The following is a 20,372-nucleotide window of genomic DNA, read 5'->3' on the forward strand; positions in this document are numbered from 1 at the left end:
AATGCTGACATTACAGAAGGAATGGTTTTAAACTGGAATGACTGGGAGATTAAAATATGGAGTTTTAGTGAAAATCAATGGGACATTTTTTGCCACCATGGTTCCCAGAGGGAGTATCTGATACTAGGGATGGGCATAATTAATCGATGATCGATTAATTGATCATTAAAATGTTGGTCAATGTCATTTTTTTAAATCAATAAAACTAATAAAGTCCTGTTGCGTAGTGCGAGTCTTGAAGGAATGCAATGAATTTTGTTATGTGGCAGTAATTCAACACTTTACCACACGAGGGCAGTGTGGTGCTCAGTTAGCTGCGCATTTCCGTGTATTTCAAAAGTCGTCTAATCATGAAGAGGTTGCGGTGAAGTGCGGCGTGGGACCATTTTAATTTAAAAATGACTCCGTTCACATCCAACACTGCAAAGCTGTGTTTAAGTACAACTCGTCCATGACGCAAATGGCCGACGCACATCGACCCTGGTTAGTGGCGGTGCCTCCTGCTCGCGTCTCAGCCTAGCATCAACTCTGTTAGCACGGAGGAGCTGCGATGCACAATGGGCAGAGAAAATGACCCAACGATCTGCAGGATCATTGAGATGGATGTGCTACCTTTAAGTGTTGTTGAGGGCGGAGGTTTTAAACAACTGATAAACTTATTGGAACCAGCAATCACATTTCGTCACGACGTACCATCACCAGACTGGTAGAAACTCACTACGAAGAACAGAAGCAGGAGCTGTTAGAAGAACTGATCTCTAACCACCGACTGCTGCTTTAACAGCTGAGAGCTACGTCACCATCACCTGCCGCTACATCAGTGATGGCTGGATGAACTCGGCGGTCCTCCTCACAGAAAGCCTGCCAGGCCGACACACAGCTCATCACCTCACTGAGGAGATGAATGCAGCTGTAGAACAATGGGGACTTGAAGACCCAGTTATTGCATGCGTTCATGACAACGCAGCCAATGTTGTCGCTGCCAACAACCCCAGCAGAGTGAACTGGACTTCAGTTGCCTGCTTTGCACACACACTCCAGCTGGCTATAAATGAGGGATTTGAACTGTATCTACATCAGGTAATATCAGCGGCTAGTAAACTTGTTAGCCACTTCAATCACAGCACTGCAGCAACCAATGCACTACCAAGGAAACAGGAGCAAATGGGCCTCCCGATGCCCCGGCTTATCCATTCGTACAAAACTGGGTGGAACTCCGTGTGTGAGATGTTTGATCGGCTGGTGGAGCAGCGGTGGGCTGTTGCTGCTGTCGGACCGATCTGTGACCAGAATTCAAGATGCCAGGATTGTGGAGTTGAAGGATGAGTACAGATGATGGAGGAGACCCAGCCTGTGCTGTCAGCACTTAAATGTGCCACCACGGTCATGTCTGCTGAGAAAGACGTCTCCATCTCGAACTTTTATCCCGTCTCATCATTATCCACCTCCTGCGCCGTGAAGAAGACGGGCCCTGACTCATCGAGTTCAGAGCTGAAGTACGGTCCTCCCTCATCACGCCAATGAATGCAAGTTAAACTTTTCATGTTAATTTAAATCATTTCCACAATAAAATGCCAGCTGGAGGCCTGATTACACGCATACTTGCCTCTTATCTGCGTCGTGTTGCCTATTTAGATCTTTCTTATGGATTTCTGCCATCATTTACAGGTTCAGTCTGATGAGTTTGTGTTATCTGCCCCATGATCGCCTCAATGCTGGACCCTCGTCACAAGCACCTGAACTTTCTTACACCAGTACAGAAAATGGCTGCTAATGTGAAACTGGTTGAACTGGGCAAGGAAGTGGAGATCGGTGGGGCAGCTGTCCCAGAGCCTGGTAGACACATGGACCCTGGGTTGTCTGAAAGACTAGGGGAGCCACGGCCTGCCAGTCCCAGGTCTCTGGCTCCCCCAGCCCTGGATTGCACCCCTACAGACTGGTGGAAACTGAATGAAATAAGGCTCCCCAGGCTTGCCACGTTAGCACGGAGGTCCCTGTGTCTCACAGCGACGTCAGTCCCCTCAGAGCGGCTGGACGGACGGTCACCAGGTTGCGTTGGCGTCTGACCCCAGAGCATGTAAACATGCTCGTCTTTCTCAACAAAAACCAGCAGACTGGTGCTGAAGTTATATGTGAGTTACTGGTTATTTTTCTATTAAACTTTGGTAATGAGCCTATTTCATTGTTGGGTACGCTGAGCTCGCTCTCACCCTCTTTCTCACCTCTGTGCACTTTGTTTAGTTTGTGTTACATTTGGCCTGTCGGACTGTTATGTTTTTTGGTTAAGTTGTTGTTTAACATGATTGTTTTTTATTATTTTGGCCAAAAAGAGGGACAGTTGTGTTTATGAGAACCGGCTGCTGGCTGTCGGCTCTGCTGCTTAAGAACACATATTTTCAAGTGTAACTATTAAATTCTGTTCATCTTCTAATAAAGATCTGAATGAGGAAACGCACAGTCTTTTTCTATTTTCACTGCATTTTAATATATCCCATAAAGTAGGTGGGGGGAGGGGGCCGATAGCACCCTGGTTCCCGGGGTGTGCGGCTGGAACATCGGGGTGTGTGCTGGCCTACGCCGGGTGGCTGTCTGGGGGGGCCTGGTCCTCCTAGGCATGTTGCGGGCCCTCTGCTTTTGGGGGGTGGGGCAGCCGCCTCTGGGCTCCTGGGGCCCTGGGCCCTTCGCTTGGGCTGCCCTGGGTGGCCGGTCCCTGGTGGGGCCGGCGGCTGCTGATCTTGGCCCACTGGGGCCTGTGCCCCGGGACCGTGGGGGGCTCTTGCTGGGGCTCTCCTCTGCTGCCCTTCGGGTGGGGCTGGAGTCGTCTTCGTGGTGGGGTGGCTTGGGTTGGTGCTCCGGGTCTGCTGCTGAGGGCCCAGGCCCTGGTCTGCCTCTGGCCTCCGTGGAGACGTGGTCACATTTGCATGATCTCACTCACCACTCTTCATCACTGATCACTCCTCTTCCTCATGCTCTGCATGCTGACACAGTCACTGAGTTGTCCAGTGGGTTTTTATACTAAGAGAAAATTATTAAATTTTTTTTTTTTTTTGTATTTTTCCTGTGAGTTAGTATCTGGTCGCTGTTATGTCTTTTTGATTTGGTTATTATTTAAAAACTCTTAATGACTGGCAGCCCTGTTTTTTTTTCTGTGTGTGTGTTTCTGCTTTTGTAAAAGTTGTAGGAAATTCTCTGGTGTGTTCATGTACAGGTGTAACAGTTTGTTGTCTGGTGATGGTGTGGATTGAAGGGTTGTTGCTTCTGTCTGTGATCTTTTTGTCTCCTTTCTTCTTTCCCTTTTGCTCTTTTTGCTATTTTCCATCTTTTTCTGTCCCCTCCGGTCAGGTCCAGCAAGATTACATAGATTCTGTGATTCAAAGTAAATAAATAAATAAATGAATCAGATTATCAAGAGGAGCCTTACCCATAGGCCTCCCCTTGGCAGAGCAAATTTGTTCAGCACGATACAGCAACCAGATTATCATTTTGCTGCTATGATGCTGGACAGGATAAGTTAAAAAAAAAAAAAACCCATAAATACAGAATTTTTATATAAATATTAATGATTAATCAATAATCTGTCCTTAATTCTCACGATGATCAATTAAGACAATTTAATCGAATGACCATCCCTATCTGATACTACATAAAATATACTGATACAATCTAATGAATTTTGCTGTTAATCTCTGACATATACAAGACTCTCGTCACAACCAGTGCTCTATCCCCCTGATGTTTATTATGTAGGAAAGTTTTGAGCAGGTCTGAAGTTCTTGGAGCGATTATTTATGGAACAAAAGCAGGGAAACGAGTTGATGTTTGATGATTTTATTGCAGTTTTTTGTGCTTTTTCCCCAGGAAGGTCAGCAGAGGGTGGTAAATGTGTGGTTAGCCCTGCGGATGTGTCAGAGCAGAATCCTCATGGGTTTCTCTCCTTCTACCTTCAGGTATCCGAGTGTTGGTGGATGCTAGAGAAAAACTGCATATCCCATGGGGCAATCCGGCCAATCAGCAGCACGGAGAAACCATGATGGCGTTTGACACCCGGTCAGCTGTGGCCCTTGGTCACGGCATGGTGGAGCCCAAAGTTTTTCAGCACTACCTGCCTTCTATCCGGGCTCTGTGGGCCGACCAGGGCATCCAGAATGCCTATGATCGACGGAGAGAGTTTCAGCTGGTGAGTAAACACATACCTGAACCAGACAAACCAACGTGACGTCAACCTGGCTCATCTGTACCAGGAAGTGGTGGTCAACCAGCTGATAGTAGACCAGAGAGTCTGGGGAGAACATGTTCCTGATTGTTGGAAAGCTCCTCACATTTGTTTTTGCTTGTTTCTAACTTGACCTAATATTTTAGCTTCGTCCACCTGGATGTCGTAGCAACCTTGCGAAGAAAACGATAAAGACTAATAGACATATACAGTACCATTATAGAGTAAAATATCCGGTTGCAGTAGCAATTTGAATCTGTCCATCCATCCATTTTCTATACCTTTTAGTCCACTTAATGGTCTGGGGGAAGCTGAAGCCTATCCCTGCAATTAGCAGGTAAGAGGAAGGTACACCTGGACAACTAACCAGTCCATCACAGGGCCACCACAGAGACAAACATGCGCTCACACTCACTCCGAGGGAGAATTTAGAGAAACCAGTTGATCTAACATTCATGTCTTTGGACAATTTGAATCTATTGAAATTTTATTAATCCAATATCAATTTATAAAACTCAGAAATTGATTTCAATATTTTTTATATACGTATTACGTTAAAGTATTCACTCACCTGTCCAGTTAACTGAAACCAGGTGTTCCAATCACTGCCATGGCTACAGGTGTATAAAAATCTATCACCGAACCGTGAGAGTGTTTTTACTAACATCTGTGAAGGAACGAGTTGCTCTCAGGAGCCCAGTGGAGTCCAGCATAGTCCAGTGGTGAAATTTCCTCACTCCTAAATATTCCACAGTCAGCTGTCAGTGGGATCATAACAAAGTGGAAGCGATTGGAAACTACAGCAACTCAGCCATGGGCCCCATAAAATGGCTGAGCGGAGTCGGTAGGCCCCGTAACATGGCTGAGCGGAGTCGGTAGGCGCTGTAAAATCACTGAGCGGAGTCGGTAGGCCCCGTAAAATGGCTGAGCGGAGTCGGTAGGCCCCGTAAAATGGCTGAGCGGAGTCGGTAGGCCCCGTAAAATGGCTGAGCGGAGTCGGTAGGCGCCGCAAAATGGCTGAGCGGAGTCGGTAGGCGCCGCAAAATGGCTGAGCGGAGTCGGTAGGCCCCGTAAAATGGCTGAGCGGAGTCGGTAGGCCCCGTAACATGGCTGAGCGGAGTCGGTAGGCACCGCAAAATGGCTGAGCGGAGTCGGTAGGCCCCGCAAAATGGCTGAGCGGAGTCGGTAGGCCCCGTAACATGGCTGGGCGGAGTCGGTAGGCCCCGTAACATGGCTGGGCGGAGTCGGTAGGCGCCGTAAAATGGCTGGGCGGAGTCGGTAGGCGCCGTAATATGGCTGGGCGGAGTCGGTAGGCGCCGTAAAATGGCTGAGCAGAGTCAGTAGGCCCCGTAACATGGCTTAGCGGAGTCGGTAGGCGCCGTAAAATGGCAGAGGGCTGCATGATGGGCCCTCCAATACTCTCCTTTCTGCACTTTATTATATATATTTTACACATCTCTTTATTCGCAGGCATTGTCACTGTTGCTCTGCCAGGTGAAGCTGAACATGCATGTCGGGAGGGACATGCTGGTGTTGTACCAAAATCTGTGACCCATCACAGTCTGTGACCACAAGGGAAGCAATAGCATAACACCACATGCACATGCCACTACCCACATGCATGTTCAACTTCACTTGACAGCAACAGAGAAATGTACGAATGAAGTCTTTGCTAACTGCTGATAATTTCCACCTGTTGTCTTTTCCATTTACACAACAACATGTTGTTTCCTAAGTGGACAGTTTGATTTCACACAAGTTTGACTGACTTGGATTTACATTGTGTTCTTTAAGTGTTCCCTTTATTTTTTCAGCAGTGTATATATACATATGTATATATGTATATATATGTGTATATATATATATATATATATATCTTTCTGCAGAGAGAAAAGTGAGGTTATAAAACAATGCTGGCTTTGATGTGGACATGTTTAATTGGTTATGTCTGGCGTCATGCTACATCTGAAATGGGTCTCTTCTGTCTTTTTCTCAGGGGGAGTCAGTCAAGTACTTCCTGGAGAACTTGGAAAAGCTGGGCCAGTCGGTAAGTCCCACCCACAAGGCGGTGAAATGACGGCTGCTGGAGCAGATGGATGCGATAACGCTGAGCTGGCTCAGTTTAAAACAGAAGTGAAAGCGTCACCTTCTTGTCCACAGTCGTGACTTCACCCCGGTTTTGTTGGCTCACTTTGCCTGAGTCATGCTACGGGTAGCGGAAAGGGACATTCCACGAGCGTGCTTACAGAAGAAAATGTTACTGTTAACGTTTTTTCTGTTTAATGTGTCATGATTAAGGAAAATGCTGAACCTGTGCAGAAGGTTCGCATATCTGCTCAATAACCTCACCGTGTGTGTCATTTGTGTATCTCTGTAGATAAACGCTGCTTACCCTTTATCCATGATCCAATCAGGAGCAGCCAGAGATCAACCAATCAGCAGAAAGTTCTATGTGTGTGTGAAAAGAAGAAAAATAATGCTCCTCTATGCTGGAATAAAGCCAAGAAGACGTTTCTGATGCACGGTGGCGCCACAAAGCAGCTGTTACAGACTGGTTTATACTGGGATTAAAAGCTGCTACAGACTGGTTTATACAGGGATTAAAAGCTGTTACAGACTGGTTTATACTGGGATTAAAAGCTGTTACAGACTGGTTTATACTGGGATTAAAAGCTGCTACAGACTGGCTTATACTGGGATTAAAAGCTGCTACAGACTGGTTTATACTGGGATTAAAAGCTGCTACAGACTGGTTTATACTGGGATTAAAAGCTGTTACAGACTGGTTTATACTGGGATTAAAAGCTGTTACAGACTGGTTTATACTGGGATTAAAAGCTGTTACAGACTGGTTTATACTGGGATTAAAAGCTGTTACAGACTGGTTTATACTGGGATTAAAAGCTGCTACAGACTGGTTTATACTGGGATTAAAAGCTGCTACAGACTGGTTTATACTGGGATTAAAAGCTGCTACAGACTGGTTTATACTGGGATTAAAAGCTGCTACAGACTGGTTTATACTGGGATTAAAAGCTGCTACAGACTGGTTTATACAGGGATTAAAAGCTGTTACAGACTGGTTTATACTGGGATTAAAAGCTGTTACAGACTGGTTTATACTGGGATTAAAAGCTGTTACAGACTGGTTTATACTGGGATTAAAAGCTGCTACAGACTGGTTTCTACTGGGATTAAAAGTTGCTACAGACTGGTTTATACTGGGATTAAAAGCTGCTACACACTGGTTTATACAGGGATTAAAAGCTGATACAGACTGGTTTATACTGGGATTAAAATCTGTTACAGACTGGTTTATACTGGGATTAAAAGCTGTTACAGACTGGTTTATACTGGGATTAAAAGCTGCTACAGACTGGTTTATACTGGGATTAAAAGTTGCTACAGACTGGTTTATACTGGGATTAAAAGCTGCTACACACTGGTTTATACAGGGATTAAAAGCTGATACAGACTGGTTTATACTGGGATTAAAAGCTGCTACAGACTGGTTTATACAGGGATTAAAAGCTGCTACAGACTGGTTTATACTGGGATTAAAAGCTGCTACACACTGGTTTATACTGGGATTAAATGCTGTTACAGACTGGTTTATACTGGGATTAAACGCTGTTACAGACTGGTTTATACTGGGATTAAAAGCTGCTACAGACTGGTTTATACTGGGATTAAAAGCTGCTACAGACTGGTTTGTACTGGGATTAAATGCTGTTACAGACTGGTTTATACTGGGATTAAAAGCTGCTACAGACTGGTTTATACTGGGATTAAAAGCTGCTACAGACTGGTTTATACTGGGATTAAAAGCTGCTACAGACTGGTTTATACTGGGATTAAAAGCTGCTACAGACTGGGTTATACTGGGATTAAAAGCTGCTACAGACTGGTTTATACTGGGATTAAAAGCTGCTACAGACTGGTTTATACTGGGATTAAAAGCTGCTACAGACTGGTTTATACTGGGATTAAAAGCCGCTACAGACTGGTTTATACTGGGATTAAAAGCTGCTACACACTGGTCTATACTGGGATTAAAAGCTGCTACAGACTGGTTTATACTGGGATTAAAAGCTGTTACAGACTGGTTTATACTGGGATTAAAAGCTGCTACAGACTGGTTTATACTGGGATTAAAAGCAGCTACAGACTGGTTTATACTGGGATTAAACGCTGTTACAGACTGGTTTATACTGGGATTAAAAGCTGCTACAGACTGGTTTATACTGGGATTAAAAGCTGTTACAGACTGGTTTATACTGGGATTAAAAGATGTTACAGACTGGTTTATACTGGGATTAAAAGCTGTTACAGACTGGTTTATACTGGGATTAAAAGCTGTTACAGACTGGTTTATACTGGGATTAACAGCTGTTACAGACTGGTTTATACTGGGATTAAAAGCTGTTACAGACTGGTTTATACTGGGATTAAAAGCTGCTACAGACTGGTTTATACTGGGATTAAAAGCTGCTACAGACTGGTTTATACTGGGATTAAAAGCTGCTACAGACTGGTTTATACTGGGATTAAAAGCTGTTACAGACTGGTTTATACAGGGATTAAACTCTGTTACAGACTGGTTTATACTGGGATTAGAAGCTGCTACACACTGGTTTATAGTGGGATTAAAAGCTGCTACAGACTGGTTTATACTGGGATTAAAAGATGCTACAGACTGGTTCATACTGGGATTAAAAGCTGCCACAGACTGGTTTATACTGGGATTAAAAGCTGTTACAGACTGGTTTATACTGGGATTAAAAGCTGTTACAGACTGGTTTATACTGGGATTAAAAGCTGCTACACACTGGTTTATACTGGGATTAAAAGCTGCTACAGACTGGTTTATACTGGGATTAAAAGCTGCTACAGACTGGTTTATACTGGGATTAAAATCTGTTACAGACTGGTTTATACTGGGATTAAAAGCTGTTACAGACTGGTTTATACTGGGATTAACAGCTGTTACAGACTGGTTTATACTGGGATTAAAAGCTGCTACAGACTGGTTTATACTGGGATTAAAAGCTGCTACACACTGGTTTATACTGGGATTAAAAGCTGCTACAGACTGGTTTATACTGGGATTAAAAGCAGCTACAGACTGGTTTATACTGGGATTAAAAGCTGCTACAGACTGGTTTATACTGGGATTAAAAGTTGCTACACACTGGTTTATACTGGGATTAAAAGTTGCTACACACTGGTTTATACAGGGATTAAAAGCTGATACAGACTGGTTTATACTGGGATTAAAAACTGCTACAGACTGGTTTATACTGGGATTAAAAGCTGCTACACACTGGTTTATACAGGGATTAAAAGCTGATACAGACTGGTTTATACTGGGATTAAAAACTGCTACAGACTGGTTTATACAGGGATTAAAAGCTGCTACAGACTGGTTTATACTGGGATTAAAAGCTGCTACAGACTGGTTTATACTGGGATTAAATGCTGTTACAGACTGGTTTATACTGGGATTAAACGCTGTTACAGACTGGTTTATACTGGGATTAAAAGCTGCTACAGACTGGTTTATACTGGGATTAAAAGCTGCTACAGACTGGTTTATACTGGGATTAAAAGCTGCTACAGACTGGTTTATACTGGGATTAAACGCTGTTACAGACTGGTTTATACTGGGATTAAAAGCTGCTACAGACTGGTTTATACTGGGATTAAAAACTGCTACAGACTGGTTTATACTGGGATTAAAAGCTGCTACAGACTGGTTTATACTGGGATTAAAAGCTGCTACAGACTGGTTTATACTGGGATTAAATGCTGTTACAGACTGGTTTATACTGGGATTAAACGCTGTTACAGACTGGTTTATACTGGGATTAAAAGCTGCTACAGACTGGTTTATACTGGGATTAAAAGCTGCTACAGACTGGTTTATACTGGGATTAAATGCTGCTACAGACTGGTTTATACTGGGATTAAACGCTGTTACAGACTGGTTTATACTGGGATTAAAAGCTGCTACAGACTGGTTTATACTGGGATTAAAAGCTGCTACAGACTGGTTTATACTGGGATTAAAAGCTGCTACAGACTGGTTTATACTGGGATTAAAAGCTGTTACAGACTGGTTTATACAGGGATTGAACTCTGTTACAGACTGGTTTATACTGGGATTAAAAGCTGCTACACACTGGTTTATAGTGGGATTAAAAGCTGCTACAGACTGGTTTATACTGGGATTAAAAGATGCTACAGACTGGTTCATACTGGGATTAAAAGCTGCCACAGACTGGTTTATACTGGGATTAAAAGCTGTTACAGACTGGTTTATACTGGGATTAAAAGCTGTTACAGACTGGTTTATACTGGGATTAAAAGCTGCTACACACTGGTTTATACTGGGATTAAAATCTGTTGCAGACTGGTTTATACTGGGATTAAAAGCTGCTACAGACTGGTTTATACTGGGATTAAAATCTGTTGCAGACTGGTTTATACTGGGATTAAAAGCTGTTACAGACTGGTTTATACTGGGATTAAAAGCTGTTACAGACTGGTTTATACTGGGATTAAAAGCTGCTACACACTGGTTTATACTGGGATTAAAAGCTGCTACAGACTGGTTTATACTGGGATTAAAAGCTGCTACAGACTGGTTTATACTGGGATTAACAGCTGTTACAGACTGGTTTATACTGGGATTAAAAGCTGCTACACACTGGTTTATACTGGGATTAAAAGCTGCTACAGACTGGTTTATACTGGGATTAAAAGCTGTTACAGACTGGTTTATACTGGGATTAACAGCTGTTACAGACTGGTTTATACTGGGATTAAAAGCTGCTACAGACTGGTTTATACTGGGATTAAAAGCTGCTACAGACTGGTTTATACTGGGATTAAAAGCTGTTACAGACTGGTTTATACTGGGATTAACAGCTGTTACAGACTGGTTTATACTGGGATTAAAAGCTGCTACAGACTGGTTTATACTGGGATTAAAAGCTGCTACACACTGGTTTATACTGGGATTAAAAGCTGTTACAGACTGGTTTATACAGGGATTAAACTCTGTTACAGACTGGTTTATACTGGGATTAAAAGCTGCTACACACTGGTTTACACAGGGATTAAAAGCTGATACAGACTGGTTTATACTGGGATTAAAAGCTGCTACGGACTGGTTTATACAGGGATTAAAAGCTGCTACAGACTGGTTTATACTGGGATTAAAAGCTGCTACAGACTGGTTTATACTGGGATTAAATGCAGTTACAGACTGGTTTATACTGGGATTAAAAGCTGCTACAGACTGGTTTATACTGGGATTAAAAGCTGCTACAGACTGGTTTATACTGGGATTAAAAGCTGCTACAGACTGGTTTATACTGGGATTAAAAGCTGTTACAGACTGGTTTACACAGGGATTAAACTCTGTTACAGACTGGTTTATACTGGGATTAAAAGCTGCTACACACTGGTTTATAGTGGGATTAAAAGCAGCTACAGACTGGTTTATACTGGGATTAAAAGCTGCTACAGACTGGTTTATACTGGGATTAAAATCTGTTACAGACTGGTTTATACTGGGATTAAAAGCTGTTACAGACTGGTTTATACTGGGATTAACAGCTGTTACAGACTGGTTTATACTGGGATTAAAAGCTGCTACAGACTGGTTTATACTGGGATTAAAAGCTGCTACACACTGGTTTATACTGGGATTAAAAGCTGCTACACACTGGTTTATACTGGGATTAAAAGCTGCTACAGACTGGTTTATACTGGGATTAAAAGCTGCTACACACTGGTTTATACTGGGATTAAAAGCTGCTACAGACTGGTTTATACTGGGATTAAAAGCTGCTACAGACTGGTTTATAGTGGGATTAAAATCTGTTACAGACTGGTTTATACTGGGATTAAAAGCTGTTACAGACTGGTTTATACTGGGATTAACAGCTGTTACAGACTGGTTTATACTGGGATTAAAAGCTGCTACAGACTGGTTTATACTGGGATTAAAAGCTGCTACACACTGGTTTATACTGGGATTAAAAGCTGCTACAGACTGGTTTATACTGGGATTAAAAGCAGCTACAGACTGGTTTATACTGGGATTAAAAGCTGCTACAGACTGGTTTATACTGGGATTAAAAGTTGCTACACACTGGTTTATACTGGGATTAAAAGTTGCTACACACTGGTTTATACAGGGATTAAAAGCTGATACAGACTGGTTTATACTGGGATTAAAAACTGCTACAGACTGGTTTATACTGGGATTAAAAGCTGCTACACACTGGTTTATACAGGGATTAAAAGCTGATACAGACTGGTTTATACTGGGATTAAAAACTGCTACAGACTGGTTTATACAGGGATTAAAAGCTGCTACAGACTGGTTTATACTGGGATTAAAAGCTGCTACAGACTGGTTTATACTGGGATTAAATGCTGTTACAGACTGGTTTATACTGGGATTAAACGCTGTTACAGACTGGTTTATACTGGGATTAAAAGCTGCTACAGACTGGTTTATACTGGGATTAAAAGCTGTTACAGACTGGTTTATACTGGGATTAAAAGCTGCTACAGACTGGTTTATACTGGGATTAAAAGCTGCTACAGACTGGTTTATACTGGGATTAAATGCTGTTACAGACTGGTTTATACTGGGATTAAAAGCTGCTACAGACTGGTTTATACTGGGATTAAAAGCTGCTACAGACTGGTTTATACTGGGATTAAACGCTGTTACAGACTGGTTTATACTGGGATTAAAAGCTGCTACAGACTGGTTTATACTGGGATTAAAAGCTGCTACAGACTGGTTTATACTGGGATTAAATGCTGCTACAGACTGGTTTATACTGGGATTAAACGCTGTTACAGACTGGTTTATACTGGGATTAAAAGCTGCTACAGACTGGTTTATACTGGGATTAAAAGCTGCTACAGACTGGTTTATACTGGGATTAAAAGCTGCTACAGACTGGTTTATACTGGGATTAAAAGCTGTTACAGACTGGTTTATACAGGGATTGAACTCTGTTACAGACTGGTTTATACTGGGATTAAAAGCTGCTACACACTGGTTCATAGTGGGATTAAAAGCTGCTACAGACTGGTTTATACTGGGATTAAAAGATGCTACAGACTGGTTCATACTGGGATTAAAAGCTGCCACAGACTGGTTTATACTGGGATTAAAAGCTGTTACAGACTGGTTCATACTGGGATTAAAAGCTGTTACAGACTGGTTTATACTGGGATTAAAAGCTGCTACACACTGGTTTATACTGGGATTAAAATCTGTTGCAGACTGGTTTATACTGGGATTAAAAGCTGCTACAGACTGGTTTATACTGGGATTAAAATCTGTTGCAGACTGGTTTATACTGGGATTAAAAGCTGTTACAGACTGGTTTATACTGGGATTAAAAGCTGTTACAGACTGGTTTATACTGGGATTAAAAGCTGCTACACACTGGTTTATACTGGGATTAAAATCTGTTGCAGACTGGTTTATACTGGGATTAAAAGCTGCTACAGACTGGTTTATACTGGGATTAAAATCTGTTGCAGACTGGTTTATACTGGGATTAAAAGCTGTTACAGACTGGTTTATACTGGGATTAAAAGCTGTTACAGACTGGTTTACACTGGGATTAAAAGCTGCTACAGACTGGTTTATACTGGGATTAAAAGCTGCTACAGACTGGTTTATACTGGGATTAACAGCTGTTACAGACTGGTTTATACTGGGATTAAAAGCTGCTACACACTGGTTTATACTGGGATTAAAAGCTGCTACAGACTGGTTTATACTGGGATTAAAAGCTGTTACAGACTGGTTTATACTGGGATTAACAGCTGTTACAGACTGGTTTATACTGGGATTAAAAGCTGCTACAGACTGGTTTATACTGGGATTAAAAGCTGCTACAGACTGGTTTATACTGGGATTAAAAGCTGTTACAGACTGGTTTATACAGGGATTAACAGCTGTTACAGACTGGTTTATACTGGGATTAAAAGCTGCTACAGACTGGTTTATACTGGGATTAAAAGCTGCTACACACTGGTTTATACTGGGATTAAAAGCTGTTACAGACTGGTTTATACAGGGATTAAACTCTGTTACAGACTGGTTTATACTGGGATTAAAAGCTGCTACACACTGGTTTACACAGGGATTAAAAGCTGCTACAGACTGGTTTATACTGGGATTAAAAGCTGCTACGGACTGGTTTATACAGGGATTAAAAGCTGCTACAGACTGGTTTATACTGGGATTAAAAGCTGCTACAGACTGGTTTATACTGGGATTAAATGCTGTTACAGACTGGTTTATACTGGGATTAAAAGCTGTTACAGACTGGTTTATACTGGGATTAAAAGCTGCTACAGACTGGTTTATACTGGGATTAAAAGCTGCTACAGACTGGTTTATACTGGGATTAAAAGCTGCTACAGACTGGTTTATACTGGGATTAAAAGCTGTTACAGACTGGTTTATACAGGGATTAAACTCTGTTACAGACTGGTTTATACTGGGATTAAAAGCTGCTACACACTGGTTTATAGTGGGATTAAAAGCAGCTACAGACTGGTTTATACTGGGATTAAAAGCTGCTACAGACTGGTTTATACTGGGATTAAAATCTGTTACAGACTGGTTTATACTGGGATTAAAAGCTGTTACAGACTGGTTTATACTGGGATTAACAGCTGTTACAGACTGGTTTATACTGGGATTAAAAGCTGCTACAGACTGGTTTATACTGGGATTAAAAGCTGCTACACACTGGTTTATACTGGGATTAAAAGCTGCTACAGACTGGTTTATACTGGGATTAAAAGCTGCTACAGACTGGTTTATACAGGGATTAAAAGCAGCTACAGACTGGTTTATACTGGGATTAAAAGCAGCTACAGACTGGTTTATACTGGGATTAAAAGCTGATACACACTGGTTTATACTGGGATTAAAAGCTGCTACAGACTGGTTTATGCTGGGATTAAAAGCTGCTACAGACTGGTTTATACTGGGATTAAAAGCAGCTACAGACTGGTTTATACTGGGATTAAAAGCAGCTACAGACTGGTTTATACTGGGATTAAAAGCTGCTACAGACTGGTTTATACTGGGATTAAAAGCAGCTACAGACTGGTTTATACTGGGATTAACAGCTGCTACACACTGGTTTATACTGGGATTAAAAGATGCTACAGACTGGTTTATACTGGGATTAAAAGCTGCTACAGACTGGTTTATACTGGGATTAAAAGCTGCTACACACTGGTTTATACTGGGATTAAAAGATGCTACAGACTGGTTTATACTGGGATTAAAAGCTGCTACACACTGGTTTATACTGGGATTAAAAGATGGTACAGACTGGTTTATACTGGAATTAAAAGCTGCTACAGACTGGTTTATACTGGGATTAAAAGATGCTACAGACTGGTTTATACTGGATGTGAATCTTCATGCGTAGAAACATTATACACAGGACGGGGAATGATGTACCATCCTGGATTCGACGATCTGGAGTCGGGTGCATTCTTTAAATCAGATTAGGGCTGGTTTCCAGAAAGCATCCCTGAGGCCGGGCGAGCCCTCCGACCGGCTCTCTCCTCCAGCCTGGGGTTTGTTCATGTGTTACAGTATTCTAGGAATGCCGAGTTAAACAGGGATGTCCCAAAGCAGAAGTGATGCTTATCTGTGCTTCTTCCTGCTCTTCAGGAAGTGGTTTAGAAGATGGAACTAAAATCTAATTGTTCTGAAGGTGGAGCGAAAGGGAGAGATGTGACATGCAGATGCTTTCCATGGTAGCAGTAATGTTTCTCCACAGCTGACGAGGACCAGAGGGCAGGAACACACCACTTTAAGATCGCTGCATCGGCTGCTCGTGTGTTTCAGGATGATTTTAAGCTTCTTTTACTGGTTTATAAATGTCTTCATGGTCTTGGACCTTCTTATTTATCGAATCTGCTTTTAAATTATGAACACTCGTGTGGGTCTTTTAGTTGTTCCAAGAGTGAGGACCAGAACCTAGGAGGCCTCTTTTTGTTGTTCCGGTCCTCGTCTGTGGACCAGCCTGCCAGAGAACCTCAGAGACATTTGCTTTTAAAAAGAGGCTCAAGACCCTTTCAGCTTATAGCTTCATTTTATTCAAGCTTAAATTAATCTTTCTTTCTTTCTTTCTTTCTTTCTTTCTTTCTTTCTTTCTTTCTTTCTTTCTTTCTTTCTTTCTTTCTTTCTTTCTTTCTTTCTTTCTCTCTCTCTCTCTCTCTCTCTCTCTCTCTCTCTCTCTCTCTCTCTCTCTCTCTCTCTCTCTCTCTCTCTCTCTCTCTCTCTCTCTCTCTCTCTCTCTCTCTCTCTCTCCCTCCCTCCCTCCCTCCCTCCCTCCCTCCCGGGACCGACCGACCCACCCTGCAGATCAGCCTGTTCAGTAAAGAAGTAAAATGATGGTGAGAAGGGCCCCTGGGGGGCTTCAAGGGTCCAAACAGAGAAAAAGCATGAAGCACGTTGGTCACGTTTGGTGGATGAAGTGCTAGAAGAAACTAAACCGAAATAAGGGTGAACCATGTGAGGTAAAGGGGAAACCCTTCTTTCCACCGCTTGTGTTCGTCACATTTCAGCTGCACCACGGTTTTGTTCTGACCTGTGTGGTGTTTTATATCGGGGGCGTGTCGGGTGTGGAGCGCCCACGTGTGCAGTCCACCGCAAGATCACGAAAATCACAGAAGAAGTGGAGAATCTTGTCATTCTCCACTTGCAGTATAAACCTCTCATCTTCTAAAAAACAAAACACTGAGCTCCCCAGACCAGTTAAACACGTCATGTTTTCATGGTTCAGCAGCGCCAATCTGCACGGGGGCTTTTATTTTGAAAAAGACTGGATGCTTTCACACTGCTCCCGTGTCTGATTTCCTGCCTGCCTCTATCTGAACTGCAGAATTGATGCATTCTGGGTGCATGAAGCGTCAAAAATAGACTCGGTGTGTAAATGTAGCGGAGCGCCGTGACAACATGCTCCTGGAACGTGCTGCAAACAGTGTAAAGCAAACCACTGAATAAAACGGTTGCGAATAGCAACGGAGGTCGCGGCGCAGCCGTAACGTGCAGCACACACACCTGGTGGGAAGGAGGGGTAATAGTTTCCTACATCAGGAATACTGGGAAAACTGGGCCCAGGTGGCCATGCCTACTGGGCATCTGCAACACAAAACAGGAGATTTAGTAGATTTTTGGACGGGAAACTGCTCCCAAAAGACAACGAGAAACTTTTAGTTTATTGTTATTTTTTAAAATAATGCAGTTTTAATTTAACGTGCAGCATAAATCGGGTCTTCTTCTGTCTCTGGTTCGGTGAATCTTGGTCGTAGCGAGATGAAACTTCCAGCTGTGGAATCTGTGACATGTGAGCTTTCAGTAGAGGAGCCGTTTGTTCGTGTTCGTGGGGAAACATCATCTGTGTTTACATGTATTTTTCAGACTTTGTGTAGCTGCTCTTTTAATTATTGTTGTCTTAACTGTGTTTGTTGGTGATAGAAATGGTTTTACTGAGCTGGTAGCTGAGATTCTGGACTTTCTGTGGATACCACACATGTTTATAGTTACTATCTACAGACCTGACGCTACACCCGGAAACCAGATGTTAACCCTTAACTCCCGGTAGCGGAGGCTGCAGGTGCAGAGGTGAAGCTAAACAGTCAAGCTAAGAATGAAAGTTTAGAGAAATTATATCCAGAAATGTGGATAATGAAGCAGTGAAGGTGCATGGATGGAAGTTATTGTGCATATTGTGAATATTTCGCTCTCCTCACCATCTAGAAGCTGTGAGATTCTAATCCTGCTTTCTGTCTGTTCACCTGATGCTGATATTCATCACATATTGTTCCTTCTGTGTTTAGAAGGAAGCAGCTTCACAGCTTTAAATTCATCCTGCTGACTTTTTACCTTTTAGTTAGTAAATCCTGAACATTTCATCCTTCTTTCTCATAAATATTTGATTTTATATGAAGAAATATTTTAACTGTTGCTGTTTAAAGAGAAAACTGCTGCTAAACCTGTTTATGTGTTTAGTGCAGGGGTCTGCAGCCTTTCCAATCCAAAGAGACATTTTTCCCTCAGCCAGCTAAATAAAACTCCTTTAGAGATGCAGATGTTACCAGACTTTTCAAAAAGGAAACTTAATATATATTTTAATGAAGAGCCACCATAGGATATTTGTTATTTTTGAAGAACCACATTTTTATTTCCATTTTTATGTTTTAAAATAAAGAAAAACATAAAACCTTTATAAAAAGAGGATAAACAGACTTTCTTCTAAGAGACGTAGATATTTGTAGAAAATTATGTAAAAAAACAAAAAAGTCCCTGGTTTCAAACCTAATGACAAGAAAGATTTAAAAAGTATTTTAGCCACCTATTTAGAGGCATTGTGGAAGGTCCAGAGCCGCAGGTTGGAGACCCCTGATGTTTGTAAACCAAAATTTACTGTATTTTCTTTTTATAGCTGTGGGACTTCTTTTAAAGGAAAGAGACATTTTGCTTGTAACGATGTGATTAATCGCAATAAAAATTTCAACCGTTGCCCAGCACTGATATATATATATATTTCCTATATGTAACTTTATATATACTACTCACTAACAGTTAGGAATACTTAGCTTTGTTTATATCAGAATGAAACAAAAATCCACTATAACCTTCACTTGTGAACTGTTGTTTAACAGGATGATTCACCACAAACACCAAAACACGTGTCTGAGCTTTGAACGGACATCATCAGTCCCAGTCCACACCTACCACATGACATCTGTCCCAGTCCACGCCTAACACATGACATCATCAGTCCCAGTCCACGCCTTACACATGACATCATCTGTCCCAGTCCACGCCTTACACATGACATCATCGGTCCCAGTCCACGCCTTACACATGACATCATCGGTCCCAGTCCACGCCTAACACATGACATCATCGGTCCCAGTCCACGCCTATCACATGACATCATCTGTCCCAGTCCACGCCTAACACATGACATCATCTGTCCCAGTCCACGCCTAACACATGACATCATCTGTCCCAGTCCACGCCTTACACATGACATCATCGGTCCCAGTCCACGCCTACCACATGACATCATCTGTCCCAGTCCACGCCTACCACATGACATCTGTCCCAGTCCACGCCTAACACATGACATCATCGGTCCCAGTCCACGCCTACCACATGACATCATCTGTCCCAGTCCACGCCTAACACATGACATCATCTGTCCCAGTCCACGCCTTACACATGACATCATCAGTCCCAGTCCACGCCTAACACATGACATCATCGGTCCCAGTCCACACCTTACACATGACATCATCGGTCCCAGTCCACGCCTACCACATGACATCATCTGTCCCAGTCCACTCCTAACACATGACATCATCAGTCCCAGTCCACGCCTACCACATGACATCATCTGTCCCAGACTACGCCTAACACACATGCCTAACACATGACATCATCAGTCCCAGACCACGCATAACACATGACATCATCGTTCCCAGTCCACGCCTAACAAATGACATCATCGGTCCCAGTCCAGGCCTAACACATGACATCATCTGTCCCAGTCCACGCCTTACACATGACATCATCGGTCCCAGACTACGCCTAAAACTTGACATCATCAGTCCCAGACCACGCATAACACATGACATCATCGGTTCCAGACCACACCTAACACATGACATCATCTGTCCCAGACCATGCCTATCACAAACACGCTACCGCGTTGAAATGTCCTCCCACAAGCGGATTTTATGGGATTATATGGTAATCTTTGCTTCCCCATCAGAAAAGAAAACATACAACTCACAGTGGGTGGATGGAAGGAAGGAAAGAAAGAACAAAAGAAAGAAAGAAATTATATCCACGTAAAGAACAACCTTATTTATGAAGTGCCGATCCGGCTCCGGTGAGGATTTCTGGTCATGGAGATGGTGTTGTTGTGTGCATGTGAGCAGACGTTGCGATTGGTTGGATGATGTGTTACACCACCATCAGACCACATCAGAAACCCAGACCAAGCCTAAGGTCTTCTTTTTACTGATACCTGTGAAATGACCTGGATCAGTAACTTCCCGGGTTATCAGC

At 42.6% G+C, this 20,372-nt stretch overlaps 1 protein-coding gene across 2 annotated transcripts in view; it reads left to right on the forward strand.

Annotated features, from left to right (window-relative positions):
- Positions 1-20,372, forward strand: part of LOC121650117 (guanine nucleotide-binding protein subunit alpha-13) — a 42,646-nt gene that overhangs the window by 6,654 nt on the left and 15,620 nt on the right. For both annotated transcript variants that reach the window (XM_042001441.1, XM_042001450.1), the window contains exons 2-3: positions 3,948-4,177; positions 6,210-6,260. In XM_042001441.1, coding sequence (XP_041857375.1) covers positions 3,948-4,177; positions 6,210-6,260 — 281 coding nt within the window. The remainder of the gene's footprint in view (positions 1-3,947; positions 4,178-6,209; positions 6,261-20,372) is intronic.

The sequence above is a fragment of the Melanotaenia boesemani genome, chromosome 2 (assembly GCF_017639745.1).
Source record: "Melanotaenia boesemani isolate fMelBoe1 chromosome 2, fMelBoe1.pri, whole genome shotgun sequence".
Lineage (NCBI taxonomy): Eukaryota > Metazoa > Chordata > Actinopteri > Atheriniformes > Melanotaeniidae > Melanotaenia > Melanotaenia boesemani.